The sequence below is a fragment of the Adiantum capillus-veneris genome, chromosome 6 (assembly GCF_014529385.1).
Source record: "Adiantum capillus-veneris isolate H3 chromosome 6, ASM1452938v2, whole genome shotgun sequence".
NCBI lineage: Eukaryota > Viridiplantae > Streptophyta > Polypodiopsida > Polypodiales > Pteridaceae > Adiantum > Adiantum capillus-veneris.
The window spans coordinates 169,785,033-169,801,243 of NC_140936.1; the positions used below are offsets into that span (position 1 = coordinate 169,785,033).

The 16,211-nt window shown below is 43.5% G+C and overlaps 1 protein-coding gene across 1 annotated transcript in view; it reads left to right on the plus strand.

Annotated features, from left to right (window-relative positions):
- LOC147456694 (ER membrane protein complex subunit-like protein) overlaps positions 1–15,461 on the plus strand; it is a 121,448-nt gene extending 105,987 nt beyond the window's left edge. Inside the window, exons 6-8 of the mRNA XM_086515137.1 lie at positions 12,769–12,827; positions 12,979–13,069; positions 14,891–15,461. Of these exons, the coding sequence (XP_086371263.1) occupies positions 12,769–12,827; positions 12,979–13,069; positions 14,891–15,022 (282 nt within the window). The 3' untranslated portion in view covers positions 15,023–15,461. The remainder of the gene's footprint in view (positions 1–12,768; positions 12,828–12,978; positions 13,070–14,890) is intronic.
- Positions 15,462–16,211: the final 750 nt, after the last annotated feature.

The following is a 16,211-nucleotide window of genomic DNA, read 5'->3' on the forward strand; positions in this document are numbered from 1 at the left end:
GCTCTCCCTTCCATAAGAACTAAAAGGAACCTTGAGCACAGTTCGGAGCACTCATCTTGAGCAAAGCGCAACAATCATTCCGCTGCACCTAACAATTCATGCAAGAAGGTAGCATTCAAAAATTGAGCACGCAAGCACATAAATATGCTATGCAATGCAACATTGGTATGGATGGTCCCCGTTCACGAGCCTATGACTAGAGGACGTACACATGCAAGTACACGATGGTACCAGACCTTGCGGAAAGTTTGTGCACGAGGCATTTCCGGGCATGGGCAGCAAAGTCTTAGGGGAAAGCCAAATCCATCGTTCTGCGCATAAACTCAATGTTCAAGACCCTACGGAACATAAGATTTGAGAACACCTAGAAAGAGGTGTCAATCCATGAGGTACCATCATTTATTTTCCTCAATGGAAGCATAACATTTGGTCCACAATCGCAACTGAAAAGCATCCAAGTATGTATGAAGCAAATGTGGGGTTTCTTTAAAGAACTCTTCGTCAACACACTTTGCATCGATGGGAAGATAGTTCTTGAACTTAACAAGATACCCTCACAATCTTTCTATCTGTTGCCTTGTGTTCTTTACGAAACACAATTTGCTCAGGTTGCAAAATCTCTCCAAGCGCATCGACTTTTGGAGGATCCTTATTGATTGGATCTGTGGGTTTTGGTCCAAAATATGAAAAGCATTATGTATTCGCCAATGACTAGGTAAAGCAAGTTTGAAAGCCTGTTCATTGATCCTTTCAGTCACACGAAAAGGACGATAATATCTTGTAGCAAGTTTAGGATACATTTCTTCTTTCTGAGAACCTTTTCTTTTGCCTTTGGAATTCAAATTTTCATCATTTGGCTTCCTTCTCAGTCTAGCTTTCTGAAATTTCAGCAATATCCAATCATTTTCTTTTACATCCATTTGTCTTCTGTGCTTATCAACAGCCTTCTTATGATTTTTTTGTGACGTTGCAATGGCTGTCCTCACTGCTGCAAAGATTTCATCCTTAGTGCGTAGAATAGGTGGTAAATCACTTCGCCATACACAATTTTAAAAGAAGACTTTCCTGTGGATGCATGCAATGTATTGTTATAAGCAAATTCCACAAGTGGTAGATACTTTTCCCATGAAGCCTATTGATCCGCAACATAGCATTTCAAAAGATCCAAGACCGTTGAATTTGCAACCTCACTTTGCCCACCTGTTTGAGGATGATAAGCCGACATTGAATTTTTGTTCCCATGTTATCAAACAATGCTCTCCAAAGAGGCTTGTGGTTCTCGGATCTCTATCTCCCACAATAGATTTCGGTATTCCATGATGTTAAAACACCCGTGCAAGAAATATTTTAGCCATATGTTCAACTTTGATGGTTTTCTTGACCAACAGAAAGTGACCTTGTTTGGTAAATTTGTTGACAATTGTCCAAATAGTATCATTGCCTTGTTGCATCCTTGGCAAATCCATTATGGAGTCCATTGTAATGCATTCCGATGGCTGCGAGGGAATAGGTAAAGGTTGAAGGAAACCACGCATTTTATGCCTGCCAAACTTGACCTTTTGGCAAGTAATACATTCACGTACATATGCTTCAATATCTTGCCACATTCTTCGCCAAAAGAAATATCGCTCTATCATATGTGTTGTAGGCATTATTCCTCTATGGCCAGCAAAAAGGAGTATGTCACAAACTCTGACGTGTCAAGCCACTGAAGAATGAAGCCAACCTGCAAATCCCGACGGAGGGGCCCAAACCCTAAGAAGATATAGCAGAAGAAGTTCCAACCAACTTAAGGTTCCTGTCTGATGAGGCCTAAAGTAAAGCAACCCCCCCTCCCCACACACACACACACACACACAAAGCATAGAAGCTGATGACGTGGCAATAGAAGTACGGAATCCCGTAATTTACGTTTGATTGCTAACGTGGCAGCCTGTACGAAATTCCGCAAAACGCGTTGACATGCTGACGTGGCAGATAGTACGGATTTCCACAGTTTGCGCTGGCAGCTTTTGGGCACGATACTTTTGGACCAGACGCTTTTGAGTTTAGTGCTTTTTATGTAAGTGCTTTTGAGGCCAAGGGCCTTTAAATATGTGCGGAGGGCTCAGTCTCTTACACACTTCAGTGTGAAGGTGCAGAGCATGAGTACTGGCATTGTACTGAGTTCAAGCAATATATACCGAAAGGGGCGCCAAGGTTTGGGGCTAGTGCTTTCTCTTGGGGTGGAATTCCACCACTCCTCGTCTCGAGTGTTCTATCTCTTTCAATTCAGTTGTTATTTGAAGTGCTTAAACTTGTTAAGTCTGTTCTTTCCTGTTGGCACGTGGTGCCCGTCTCTTATGACAGAGAAGCATGGCACTCATCCGTAACTTTATGCCTCAACTCCTCTATAATACATAAGAAATTTTCTTTCATTAAATGTCCATCTTTGATAACAAAAGAAGCATGTGAACAACCAGCCATCAAATCAGCCCATATAGCTACGAAATCAGCATATGTATCATACTTTTCACACATCACTAATAAATCATTATGAGATTTTCTTGACAATGCATTGGCTACTACATTTTTCTTTCCTTGGGTACGCAAAGAATACACCTGTAAACTTTCTATGCTCACAAAAATGCGATCCATCATTCTATTGAGGCCAAAGGGGCCAGGGCATGACAAGATACTCATAAAGACCAAAAGATGTGCAAAACGCAATTTTATGTACATCTTCGGGCACCACTCGAACTTGGCGATACCACCTCTTGAGGTCAATGCGACTAAAACATGCAGAGCCACTCAGTTTGTCAAGGATATCATCTATGCGTGGAACTGAAACCGATTCTTGAACGTGAGCTTGTTCAAAGCTCGATAATCCACACACATGCGATAGGATCCGCTCTTCTTTTGCACTAGAAGTACAGGTGAACAAAAGGAGGAAGAGTTAGGTTGAACCAAACCTTGCTCAAGAAGCTCATTCACTTGTTTCAGGACCTCCTCTCTTTGTGAGACACTCACACGATAGGCTGGTTTATTAGGAGGTGAGCTTTTTGGCACAATATCAATACGATGATCTTCCAAACGTGCCGATGGTAGCTCATTTGGTAATTCATCGGCAAAACAATCCTCATATGCGTGTAAAAATCTGACCGTTTCTTCAGCTGATCCTACTTCAATTTGAGGACCATGTCTGTTACATCAAGATCCAAAGCATCCGCCATTTGTGTAGATATGAAATTTTTCTTTGCACAATCATCAAAGATAAAGAAAACGGGTTGATCCTTAAGTTGTGCCCAAGCTTTGCATACAACTTGTCTTCATGCGGTGCTCCCCTTGTAGATCTAGAATCATATACACTTTAGGCTTTGTATTCTTATTTTCATTGTTCTACTTCTTTTTGGGACAAATCTTTGCCCATGTGATCTTTGCTTGCCTTTGCGCATATATTCCTTTTCTGCTCCAAAGTAAGCGAGTAAGTTGGAGGTTTGAATGGACGCTTTCTTAGCTTTCGGGCTTGATTTGCTAGAGGTTTGCTCCCTTTTAAATGGCTGTCCAGAATTTTGCACGTAATGGCCAGTCCTCTCTTTTTCCTTCATAGGAGTCACATCCTTGCCGGATTCCAAAATTTTCGACCAATGCCTTTATGGCAAGAGCCGAAGCAATCAAGTAAAGTATCCTTAAGAAGCAACTTTGTGCCCTTTTGTTACGCAGGAAGTAAGCCTCCGATAAACTTTCTCTTCTCCTCCTTTTCAGTGATAAGCAAAACAGGAGAGGCTTGTAGCAAAGCTTCTCAAAACTTTTCTACATATTGAAGAATCTTCTCACTCTGATTGTTCAATTTTGTTCCATCTTTGAGTGATGGTTTGCATTGCATTAGGAGTTTGGAATTGAGCAAAGAAGCGTTCTTTAAAGACTTTCTAAGTCTTGATGAGTGGAGGTGATAGCTTTACAGACATCCACCAACGTGCAGCTGTACCTTTCAAAAACATACTTACATGACGAAGCATAGATGTTTGGGTGAAGACTTTGTCGCCAAAAGCAATATCAAGTTAGCAACAAATGCCAACACTTTGCTTGCATCATATTCACCATAGAATGCATCAAAACTTCACGGATTTATTCCCGGCCTTAAGGTCTTTGGGCTCCATGGATTTGTTTGCATCACTTGAGTGTTGTGAATCCAAATGACACTTGGATGGAGCTGCTGGCTGACACAATTGTTCCCCTCTTGAAGGAGGTATAAGCGGCTGAAAATCACAATTTTGCACTCTAAATGGCTATACATGATCACTCATTTGTGTAGGAACGTGTTCTCCCACTTCATCCCTATCAAATGTATGTCTTGAAGCACGTTTTTGTGACCATAGTATGATGTTCATGCGACCATAAGAAGCAGCGTAAACTCTGATGGTCTCAGAAGACAATAAAGTCAGCTCCGAGTAGATAGTGTCGCCACTGCGTAAGAGCATGGATAATTGCCAACAACTCTTTCTTGTAAATCTCTGCAACCAATTCAGGCCGTGAAATAATCCTGCTCTTGTAAGCAATGACATGGCCTTCTTGCATGAAGACTACGACCACAAGCATCATAGTAAACTTCGAATGGCTTTTGCAAGTCTGGTAAGGCCATCACTAGTCCCGTAGTCAACTTTTCTTTCGAAGTTTGAAAGGCTGCAATCTTTGTCGGTCGCCAAGTAAAGGGAACTCTTTTCTGAGTGAGTATATGCAAAGAAGAAGCTATCTTTGCAAATTTTCGAATGAACCGCCTGTAATATGAGCACAAGCCTCGAAAACTCGAACTTCATGAACATTCTTTAAATCAGGCCAATCACAAATAGTCTCAATTTTGGTCGGGTCCATCTTTACCCCTTCTATTGAGATGATGTGTCCCAAGAAATGTATCTAAGGCAAGAAAAATTCATTCTTTTTCGCATTTAGAACCAATTTATGCTTCCGCAGTGCGTGGAAGACTTGCAACAAGTGGTCTCTGTGTTCTGCTTCATTCTTGGAGAAGATGATGATGTCGTCAAAGAAAGTGTCCACAAATGATCGGTACTCTCTGAAAATCCTATCCATCGTATGGTTGAATGTCGCTGGAGCATTCGTAAGGCCAAATGGCATCACCAAATATTTAAAAAACCTCAAAAGTCGTCCTGAAAGTTGTCTTGTAGATGTCTCCAAGAGCAAATTCGGATCTGATGATATCCACTCTTCAGATTAATTTCGCTATAACAAGAGGATCCTTGACCTCTGTAGAGGATATCATCGATCCTTTGAATAGGGAATCTGTCCTTGATGGTGATTTTATTGAGAGCTCTGTGATCAATGCACATGCTCCAAGATCCATCTTTCTTTAGTATTAGCAACACCAGTGAACAGAAAGGTGAAGTGCTAGGTTGGATGAGACCCTTTTCAAGAAGTTCTTTTACTTGGTTCATTATTTCTTCATTTTGGGCTTGACTAACTTAGTAAGGCGGCCGGTTCGGTGGTGTACTACTGGGAATCAAATCATCTGTGTGATCTTCAGGACGTGAAAAAGGTACCACGCCTGGTAAGCCCTCAGGGAAATAGTTAGTCTGAGCTTGCAGAAAGTCTTGTCGTCCGCTTCGGGTGATGACCATGCACTGAGTTCTTGGGTTCTTGGGGTTCTCGAGTACTTGGATACTCGGGGTTCTTGGCTTGCAACCTGTGTTTGAGAAGGCTTTTCTCTTACCCAAGCTCAACTCCTTCCTGCAAGTGCACCCCTTGAAGGCCTTGCGCTCACTCCAAGGTTGCTTTTTCCCACCTCACGTTGATTGGCCTGGCGCTAAGTGCAAGGTCCGCTCTCAATGAGTGGAAAGGAGGAACGAGGAAACTGAACAAGCCCTTCTTTCTTGGGTTACCTCCCCCTCTTCATAATCACAAATAAGGGATCGGTACGCCCAAGTGGTCTTGGGTTACGTACGACCACAACAATCAAAAAAAAAAATTCTTGTGGTTCTTGTGCTTCTTTCCTTGAGTGATGATACCGAACACTGCCAAAGAGCTTGGATACCAATGTAATGTTCAACAGAAGTGAATGATGGTGTATGGCTCAAGATGAGTGATCATTGGGTGCTCAAGGTTCCTTTTACTTAGACAAAAGGGAGAGCCTTCCTCAACTTAATGAGAGAATGTGTAATGACCAAAACAAGCAAGTGGAATGCAAACTGTGAGTGAGAGTGCATGAGAGTGCTAGAGAGAGAGAGAAAGAAAGAAAGAAAGAAAGCTTTATTAACGTCTACTAGAGGCCGAACTCGACCTATGAGACAAAATCGATGTACAACTGTCAATGCCCTCTGGGTGACCAGAAAAAGGACAAAATATAACATGAAATAAAATAAAATAGGACTGAACTAGTAGGATAGGAGTGAGAGTGCATGAGAGAGAGAGAGAGAGAGAGAGAGAGAGAGAGAGAGAGACCTGATGGGGTCCCAAACCTCCCTCCAAGGGCTCCCCTCTCTATTGCAAGAGAGGTATTTGCTTTAGATTGCACAAAGGTCTGGTACAATGCTTCTAGATGTTGTGGTACTTGACGATGACGATGATGTCGACGACGACGACGTTGTCCCACGATGACAATGATGTCGACAACGATGACGAAGGCTCATGGCTGAAAATGGTAACACTAGGTTTTGATTTATGTGGATCTGCTATTGCTGCGAGGCAAAGGCTGATCTACTACCTCCAAGGCCTGCTAGGTTGAGGACTGCAAAAACGCTGACTGCTTAAGGCTGAGAACAGAAAACGCTGGCTGATCTGGGCTGAATCTGCGAAACGATGGCTGGTTTGTGCTGAAAACTGAAAACACTAGGCTGATTTGGGTGCTAAGGTGGCAACGGCGAGGATCTGCAACAGATGTTGCGGGTTCTCACGAGGCTAAGGGCTGATCATGAAAACGCGGGTCTTGCAGGCTGATTTTGCTGATGCAAAAACGCTAGGCCTTCTCTTGAGAAAAACGCTGAAGATCCTGAGGGGCTGAGGTGCCGCAGGTGCTGAACCTCCTTGTGCCTTCTGCCTCTCCTGCTGACTACTGGCACCCTGGGTCTCCTTATATAGCTTCAGAAAGCTGGTTCACATGCTGCGACAAATTGGGTTCCTATGGTGGAAAATGCTCATGTTGGATACTGGGTCATGATGTTAATGATCCTGAGTTGTGCAATCCGAGGGTATGCAACTACTGTGATTTCTCACTACTGCACCCGGGAGTAAAATCACCAATCATTGAAACTAGTATTAAAACCAGAGTTGTGCAATCCGAGGGTATGCAACTATTGAAACAAGTAGAGAGTTCATTCGAGGTTTTGTTCGGACAACCGAACTTTGAGGACGACTGGCTTGTCCTTCTGCATCACGGTGATGGTTCGGTTCCGAACCTAGAGGGTCGCATCATCCTTGTCGTGCCAAGGCATGCCCAAGAGAACGTCGCAATTGCCCAACGTCATGATGTGGAAATCAGCTTTTAAATGATCATTTGAATAGTCACTAGAAGAGCACCAATGAGCGGTACCACTTTCTGAGTTTGCCCTGTGGCTAGCTCACCTTCAATTTCTCCACCCTCTGCATCATAATCAAAGTGCATCTGCTTTAAAAATTCTTGATGGATAAAGTTCTCTGTAGCTCCGGGATCAAAGAAAATAAGGGCTTTGAAGCCATTGACTTTGCCATATGCTCGACACAATTCATTTGTACTCTCAAGGCGTATGCCATAAATATCAGAAACTAGTCCAATAGCGGGTCTAGCTCTCTTAGTGGGAGGTGGCGTTAGGGTTGTGTCGACCGTTGGTGTGGGCGTCGGGACAATTAGAATGATTATGCCCTGTTTGAAAGCATCCAAAGCATCGGCCTTCTTGTAGTAAGGCGTCTCGTTGTTGAGGCGTCAAACGAGGCCTTTGTGGTTGATTTTCACGAGACTCTCGAGAATTTGTTCGTTGTTGCCGAGAGTTGTGGTTAGTGGCCGGAGATTCTTCTGTGGTGGTAAACTCTAGCTTTCCCCTTATCAGTTTGTAGTCGACCGCGTCATGGTCCATAAGTTCTTGCATGGTAGAGACTTGCTTGGATAGACAACATTCCTGCAATGGTGTATCGCTCCCATTGGGCCTCTAAGGGAACAGATCTAAAGAAGGACATCGGAAGGTACACGTCGAGAAACCTCTGGTTATATTCCTCCATGGTTTCGGTGGCAAACATTTTCAAGGGGCCCCACCTGTCAAAATCCGGACTTCAAGCATAGAAGTCATGTAACTTCGTGCAAAAACTGTCTTGAAAGCTTGCCAGGTCCTTGGAGCATGCGGTTGTGTCGCGATTGAACTCCACCATTGCATAGCATTATCTTTAAGAAATCCCGTTGCTCGAGAAATCTTGGATTCTTCTGTATAGTTTCCTAAAGCATAGATGTTGTCGAATTGCCGTAGGAACTGCAATGCTTTCTTGCGATCTTTTACCCCGGAAAAAGTGAAAAATTTGATTGTCGTGCCGCCATCTTTGAAATCTTTGGGTTCGTTAGGGGCATATCCTGGGTATGGATAATAAGGATATCCATATAGGCTCCAACCATTGTAGCCAGGTGGCGATGGTGGTGGAGGTGGGGGCAATGGCGGTGGCAAAGGCAATTGCATTGGATCAGGGTCAGATGGCTGCAGGATATTCCCGAAGACTCCCCCAATTGGAACAGAGGGCTGAGAAGGTTGCCGGTTGGAAGCTCTCGTACTTTCTGGTGCCAAAGGAGGAGGTACCACCTGGGGCATCAGAGGGGGTAACATGTAGTTCAAAAATTGTTGAAAACTTTGCAACATCGGAAGATTTTGTTGAGGATGCCGCAAAAGAATGTCGTGAAGCTCGTTGAGCAGAAACTACAAAAATTCAGTTGAATCCATGAATTCCAAAAAAAAGGAATCAGCTGGTAGATCAGAGAATTTCCTAGACCAAGGATAAGAATCTTGAAGCATATCGATATGATCTACATCTGGATACTGCTTTGGCCAAGGTGCATGAGGCTCTTGAGAAGTTTGAAACACCGCATAAGAAGGCAACCGACAAGAATCCACGCGACATGCAGTTGAAGGAAGATGATTGGGTGCTCTTACGGTTTGAGAAGGCACGCCAAAGGAAACGAAAGGGAAAGGAGTGGTTTTTTTCCAAAGCTAAGAATGCGGTACTATGGCCCTTTTTAGATTCAAGAGAAGATAAATGATGTATCCTTCAGACTGAAGTTGCCAAATACTTAGAAGATTCACAATGCTTTTCATGTGAGTCTTTTGAGACCTTTCAAGGGTGAGGTGCCAATCGACAAGGAGCCTGAGGAGGAACTTGAAGTGGAAGAGAGCGAGGAGATTCTCGTTTTGGAACAGATACTGGCTCACAAGGAAAGAAAAGAGAAAGGTAAAGTGAACGGTGGTTCTTAGTCAAGAACTATTCGGCATTGGATGCGTAGTGGATGGAGGAGGACCAAGCAAATACTCCTCAATTATTGGAACTTTACCTTGAGGCTTTCGGTCTAGCTTCGTATATTCCGAGAGATCCCGTGGATCAGCAAGGTTGAATGTGTAGTGATTTTGAAGTTTCTATTTGTGTTTTGCTATTCATTTCTCGCTTGGAGTGTCCAAGCCTGTTACACGGCCACCTCTGGTGCCTCGGTAGTGACTTTGTAGAGGTGACCCTCTCTCCGAACCTCAAAGAACATGTACGCTCGTATGTCTCAAGAAGCCCTAATTGCAATGAGGACATCCAATCGAGTGAAAGCCCCAATTCAACAGGGAGTCACCGGCTCAAAAGGGATGTGCTATGCCACTTTGCTGGTATAGCCTCTACAATACCCTGACACATGCTTTGCACTCCCCTCAAGTCTCACAGCTGAAGGCTCTGAATCTCCTCAGGAAGTACTGTAGACTGTAGCGAGTCGCCGAGAGTACAGGCTGCCCCTTTGCCATGGGACCCCAAGAAACGTGATGTCGGCTACCAACCATGTGACCTCCTTTGTACTCTGTCAAGAAACTTTGGCATGAGTAGACTGTGTGTCTTACTCTGACCACAAAAAGTTCCAAATCAACCTCTCCAGCTGGTTGATGCAAGAACTCGAGAAGATCTAGCAAGACGTGATGTAGCACACAGTAGCCAAAAGCACCTGATTGACCACTACAGCCGTACCGAACTCCAATGGAGCAGTTTTCTTCTAATGGATAGGATAGGATAGGAGCAATCTGCTGCTCTAGTGACTGAGCAAGGCATCTGTGTCCATATTTTCTCTTTGTATGCATCCCTGGGCTCTTATTGTGACTCAGCTCGGAGCAACTCGTGGAATTATGCTCGTTTGCAGAGGCAAGGGCCTCTTGCACAGGTAAAAGTTAAGGGACAGGTTGCAAGATACTATTTGGTGAAGTTCAAGAACTATCCATCTATGGATACAAAGTGGATAGAAGAGCGTGAACTGTCAGAGTCACCAAATGTATTGCAACTTTACCCTGAGGCTTACGTTTGCCCCAACCCAATGTCTGCAAAGGAGGGGTAATGATAGAACTAGCACATCAAATGTACTCATGGATTCAGTGCAACAACAGTGTACATTGTTTGACAAAAGTATGAACGTCTCATTAAGTCATTTGTACACATGTTTTGACAGTCTTTCTTGCGGATACATGCGATGATAAAAGGGTGCCTACTGCACTAAATCATCTATGGAATGTATATATGGCACGCAATCGAGGATGTTTGCCATTTTAAGAGGGCGGTATGTCAGGAGGACGTAGCAATCGCTAACTCGAGTTATTGGTTTCTTTCCGATGATTTTTGTTTAATTTTAGGGACCCTCTTTTGGAAGTTGCAAATGGTAGCCAGTGTGAAACTTTCCCTTGCAGATAGGAAGTTCGTCGGCATTGAAATTCCAATAGTAAAAGGTGTCTAGGTTCAGTTCAAAGTCATTTAGGTCCCCTCGCCGCACTTAATAAGTTGGTGGATATTAGGAAACTAACTCAAATGAGGCACGGTGCCAAGGTGGGGTCACCCAGAGAAAATCACCCGAGAACTCGGCTACATTGCATTTTTGGATGTGGTCCCAATGGTGAAAGATGGTCAAATGACGAGTGAGAGTCCAATGGAAGCATTTCCTAAAATTTAGGGAACTGCTATTTTGGGCCACAAAATCTGTTCGCGTCGTTAGCTTCAGAATGTCAAGGGGAACATTTTATTATTCTGCTGCAAAGTCAATTGATGCACCAGTTGATAGATTTTTAAGCGGGAAGCCCAATGCGGGGAAATTGCATGCATGAGTGCCAGGTGGCACTTTTTGGCCAATTTTCCAAGTATGGGAGAACAGAACTCGCAACTGACTTTTTGGAGCAGTTTTGGAGGCTGATAACTTTGATTTTCAACCATTTCTCTGCTTTTTTGAGCTTCCCATGACTTTACCTAGGACCAAGGAGCTCATTTTCAGCATTGGAAGGCATCGTGCGTGTTTGCAGGGCTATTTTTCTGTGTTTTCAGCGATACGCACGTTTTGGCAACCATGGAACTCTTCCCCTTTTGCATCTATTTGTTCACGGATGCATTACATATCGAGCGTGGAAGAGGGGGCGCTCGATTTATGCTGGAGGGATGCTTCATTGAGAACATGTCACATGTTAAGAGCTAGTGTGCAAGCTTTCCCTCTTATGTATAGTGTAGTGCAAGAAGTGATGTCCTGCACACTCTACATTGCTCTCTCTCTCCCTTGTGTGCAGTAACGTGATGCCCCACAAGAGGACTCTTCATTTGACCTATGTACATTTGTGTGGTCTTATGCTTCTGTGCTGAGGCAAGAGCCTCTTTGAGCAGGAACAGGAGTAGCTAACTGCTACTCCAAAAGCAGGCACCGGTGAGGGTGATAACCTCACCTTACAGGTGCATTTTCAGTGCTGGTTATGCGCTGTTTTTGGACTATTTTGCAGCCGTATGGATGCCAAAAGCATTGCGAATAGTGTCCCATTGATAGAGGACAATTCCGGGACTGTTTAGGGCTGAAAACAGGGTAAAAACCAGTAAATACAGCGAGCTGTAATTGCTGTTTTTGAGCTGAAACAGAGGGTTTATGTCTTTGGAAGCGAGTTCCAGTAGGGGAATTTGTTCAGGGCGATTTTTGGGGCCGTTATGCCACCAAAATTTTGCCAGATTGCACCTAGTTGGATACATGTGAAGATCCCCAAGACTCTAGTTTTGTAACTTTACCCTCTAAAGGAATAAAGAAATACCGAAAGGGGCGCCAGTTTTTGGGGCCTACAGGTTGTCGGCGTCTGCTCAAAGCATTCTAGCTTCCGAGCTATGTGCGCTTTGAAGTATTAATTCCCGTTATAAGTTCCTTCTGCAAGGTTTCTCTATTTGTTAAAGCTTAAAGTAAAGTTTTGGGTGAAAGCTTGCGTTTACCGCCCTACGGGTCGGTTTTGGGGGGGGGGGGGAGGGGGGATGTGTCATTATGCATGAGTTCTTATTAGATTTTTCTTGAAATTTTATATAAAAACTAATCATATGCCATCTACCTTGTTAATGACCTTTATCTATGCTGTTTTTGCTCAAATTGACTCAGTGGTTGAGATCTGATATTCAGCAACTGTTCCTGCTTATGCATTTTTATCCCCTCTTTCTGAACAGTCATGTAGTTGATGCCCTTAACATGGTTTCCATAATGACTTTTGTTGAAATAAGAAATTATGCTGCTATAGCATCAATTTTTTAATCGTGAAAGATGAAGATCAAATACTGGCTTTTAGTAAGAATCTAACTGAAATGCAGCCAACAAAGTGGACTTTTGACTCACATATTGTGATGAAGAGTGGCGAGCAAGCTGCAAGGTACATTCTTATGCCTTTTTTGCTTTGTTTTAGTGTCAGTGCCCTTTCAAATAGAGCCATGTTGTGATGCTGTGCACAGGTCGTCTTGTGCTCTATTGAACGAGTTAGGTTCCTCTAACTTCACCCATGTGTTTCTCATGCATTGCTACAGATCTCTTGTGGTTAATAATGAAGTCGAAGTGGAATTAGGGGAAGATGGTCAACCAAAGGTACCGGTTGAGAAGACTTTCTGGCAGAAATATGTAAGACTTTTGCGATCTTACAAAGTTGCCTGCATATGTTTCATTCCAGTCCTACATATGTTCCTTTTTAGAGCACGAACTTTGCCTTTATGATTGAATGACATAGCAATACTCTCTCTCTCTCTCTCTCTCTCTCTCTCTCTCTCTCTCACACACACACACACACACACACACACACACACACACAGGAGCTGATTTTTATTACTCGAAAGTCCCTCAGAACCCCTAAATAGTGGCAATTCTGAGGGCAAGTACAAAGCTGTTTACAAAGCAGGCCCGAAGACAATATCTGGAAAACCCTGTATATAACTAGTCACAAGGGCAGAACTGTGGAAGCCAGGGGAAAAGACCTCTCGTAAAGAGAGTAAAATGTGCCCCGGCAGGAGAGAGGATGCCAGCAGCCTCTGAAAGAAAAGCACTCCCCCCAAAAGCTCACTCTGCAACTGTAGACCACAAACCAAAACTACCAAAAAGCCACCAGTGGGGAACGTCTGCAATGGCTGTAGCTCGTGGGGCAAAGCCTGCCAGCTGGTACTATATAACAGGAAAGGAAAGGGAAGAACAGAAGGGTGTGAGCAGTCGATGAAGACGATGATCGAGAAGAAACATCTAGCATCACCAAGAAAACTGCAGGTGGCCACAAGATAATGAACAAAGTGCTGCACTGGAGCAGAAAAGAGCTGTCAGCCAGGATAGAGACAATTCCACATGATAATGGTGGCTCCTAAAATCCCAGAGCTAGGGAGGGAACTTCAAGATGACAGTGAAGGAGGCCCTGGGGACAACCATGGGATATCCTACTATAGAATTCTAGCAGAGTGGCAACCTAGATTGCCACTTCCCAAAAAGACAGCCAAACAAACACAAAAGCAGCAGGCAAAACAACGAGAAAGAAAAACAAAAACCAAGAAAGACGAAACAAAGCAGAAAAAAAACAAAAATGTACTCCAAAGACCCCCCCCTCCCCCACACACACACACACACACACACACACAAGCAAGTCTAGAGAGCACAAAGAAAAACAAAGCAAAAATTAAAAACAAACAAATCAACGAACAAGAGAAGAGTCAAAACAAACAAATCAACGAACAAGAGAAGAGTCAAAAACAGAGTACACACAAATTGCAACTACGATTCGAGGTAGTAGGGCTACTTCCTTGTAAGGGTCTTTGCAGGCTCGGCGAGAGCGGGAGTGGGGAGGCCTTCCAAGAGGTGGCAGCTACACTTGGCTGAAGCAAGGTAAGGGTCTTCTGTGGCTCTCGGTGGCGGAAACTCCAGGAGTTGTAGAAGAGTCCGGTTAACACACCATCCAAAACCTGAAACAGGGTCAGCGGGGAGCCAGCTGAGCAGCAAAGCAGGTAGGCCGCAAAGAGGAAACTAGGGCGGGCAAACAACATCAAACTGAAAGACCAAGGGAGGGGGTGTTGAAGGTTTTGTAGGCTGGAAGAGCTGCCGACAGGCTGCAAAGTCAAGGAGCTGCGGCTGCTGGTGGTCAAGCACGCATGGGAAGGCAGCCTGACCTCCACAGCAGCGTGCGGACTGCAGTTCAGTCACGGGCGTGGGCGGCCAGACATGGGCTCGGGCAGAGAGGGGCGCCGCACAGGCCTGCTAGGGCATCCCAGCGTGTGTCTCTCTCTCTCTCTCTCTCTCTCTCTCTCTCTCTCTCTCGGGTTGGTGATTTCAAGCCTTCTTTTGGGTCCTTACGAACATTTTGAGCATGTGCATGTTTACTCTCTTTAGTCCTAAGCTGTGCTCTTTGTAAACACAATATATTGAAATATGTGGTTTTCTAACATGGTTTTTTTTTTGGGGTCTTTGCAGTGGCTGTACATTGTTCCCTTGGTATTTATTGTTTTGAATGTTGTAACACAAGCTGCAAACATGCCAGATGAATCTGCAAGCCAGAGTGGAGCTCCTCAGAGGGCCGTCTCTAGCGGACCTCGCAGAAGATAATTTTTGATAGATCTTCTCCTTCAGAGCAATCTTCTTTATATAGTGGTCATGCCTCTAGATTGGCAGTCTTTGTCACCGTACAGAGAGATCGGAATTGGGGGAAGTCTACTTGGTAATGGAGAAAATTTTCAGCCGCAGTTCTCAAAGGAAAACAATTATACCTGTGATGGACATACCATGCTTCATACGCTAGGAAAGACGGACTGCCAAATGAAGCCTACTTGCATCCCTTTAATTTCTGTAAGTGTCCATGTATTTTGGCAAATGTAATTGGCCAATCCTTTACCTCTCATTGTTTGTCTTTAATGTTCTTGTTTTTCTATGTACAAGTTGGCCTACCTACTTTTCCATGATTCTCTCTCTTAGAAAGTGGATGAACAATCAACGTCAGTGCAAAGCTTGAACAAAGACTTTAATTAGTTTTACCCCTTTAAATTGACCATGATTGTTAAGAATCGTGCCAGTTTTGAACTGTTCCTTTTAAAACATCTGACCTGCAATTTCTGAAGTGAATTCAACTAATTTTTATCCCTAGCTTGAGACAAGTAATATTCTAGTGGCAAGGAGTATGGCTTGCACTTTTTTTTGCAAACTTTGTGTAAAAGTTAGAACCTTCTTAGTAAATTGTACGGAGCCCTTTGTCATCCCACATATATTTACTACATGAGCAACTAAAAGGATATTTGAAGAAACTTTCACCTTTCCAAAAATTGTGTGCCCTTGTGGGTTGACTTTTATTCTCAAGTAAAAAAAGATAGACGGCAAGAAAATTTATGTTTTAGAGTTGTGATGGATTGATTTCTTTACACATTCACATATTAGAACACTAAAATTATGCACATAATTCAACGAGACTACCACAATTAAGATCAGCAATTTGATAACAACGGATTTATTTGGACCAGTCTTTTTTTAAAAGGTTTTTGTATTATAATTCTCTCTCAAAGAGGCTTTGATTGCAACACAACTTGTGCCCTTGCGGAGCTTTCCTTGAACAAAGAAGATGTCGTTCTTCAAGATTCCATGGTGTAACCTTCCTTCACAAGTCTTAAACACCCCAACGGAGAAAAAGAATTCGGGGGTAAGATGTAAATGAGTGTGAAAGATGTATTTTTCAAGCAAGAGAAATTGTACTTTGTATACACTTACTCAATGGGCAAGCTCTTATTATAGCTTAACATAATAGAGT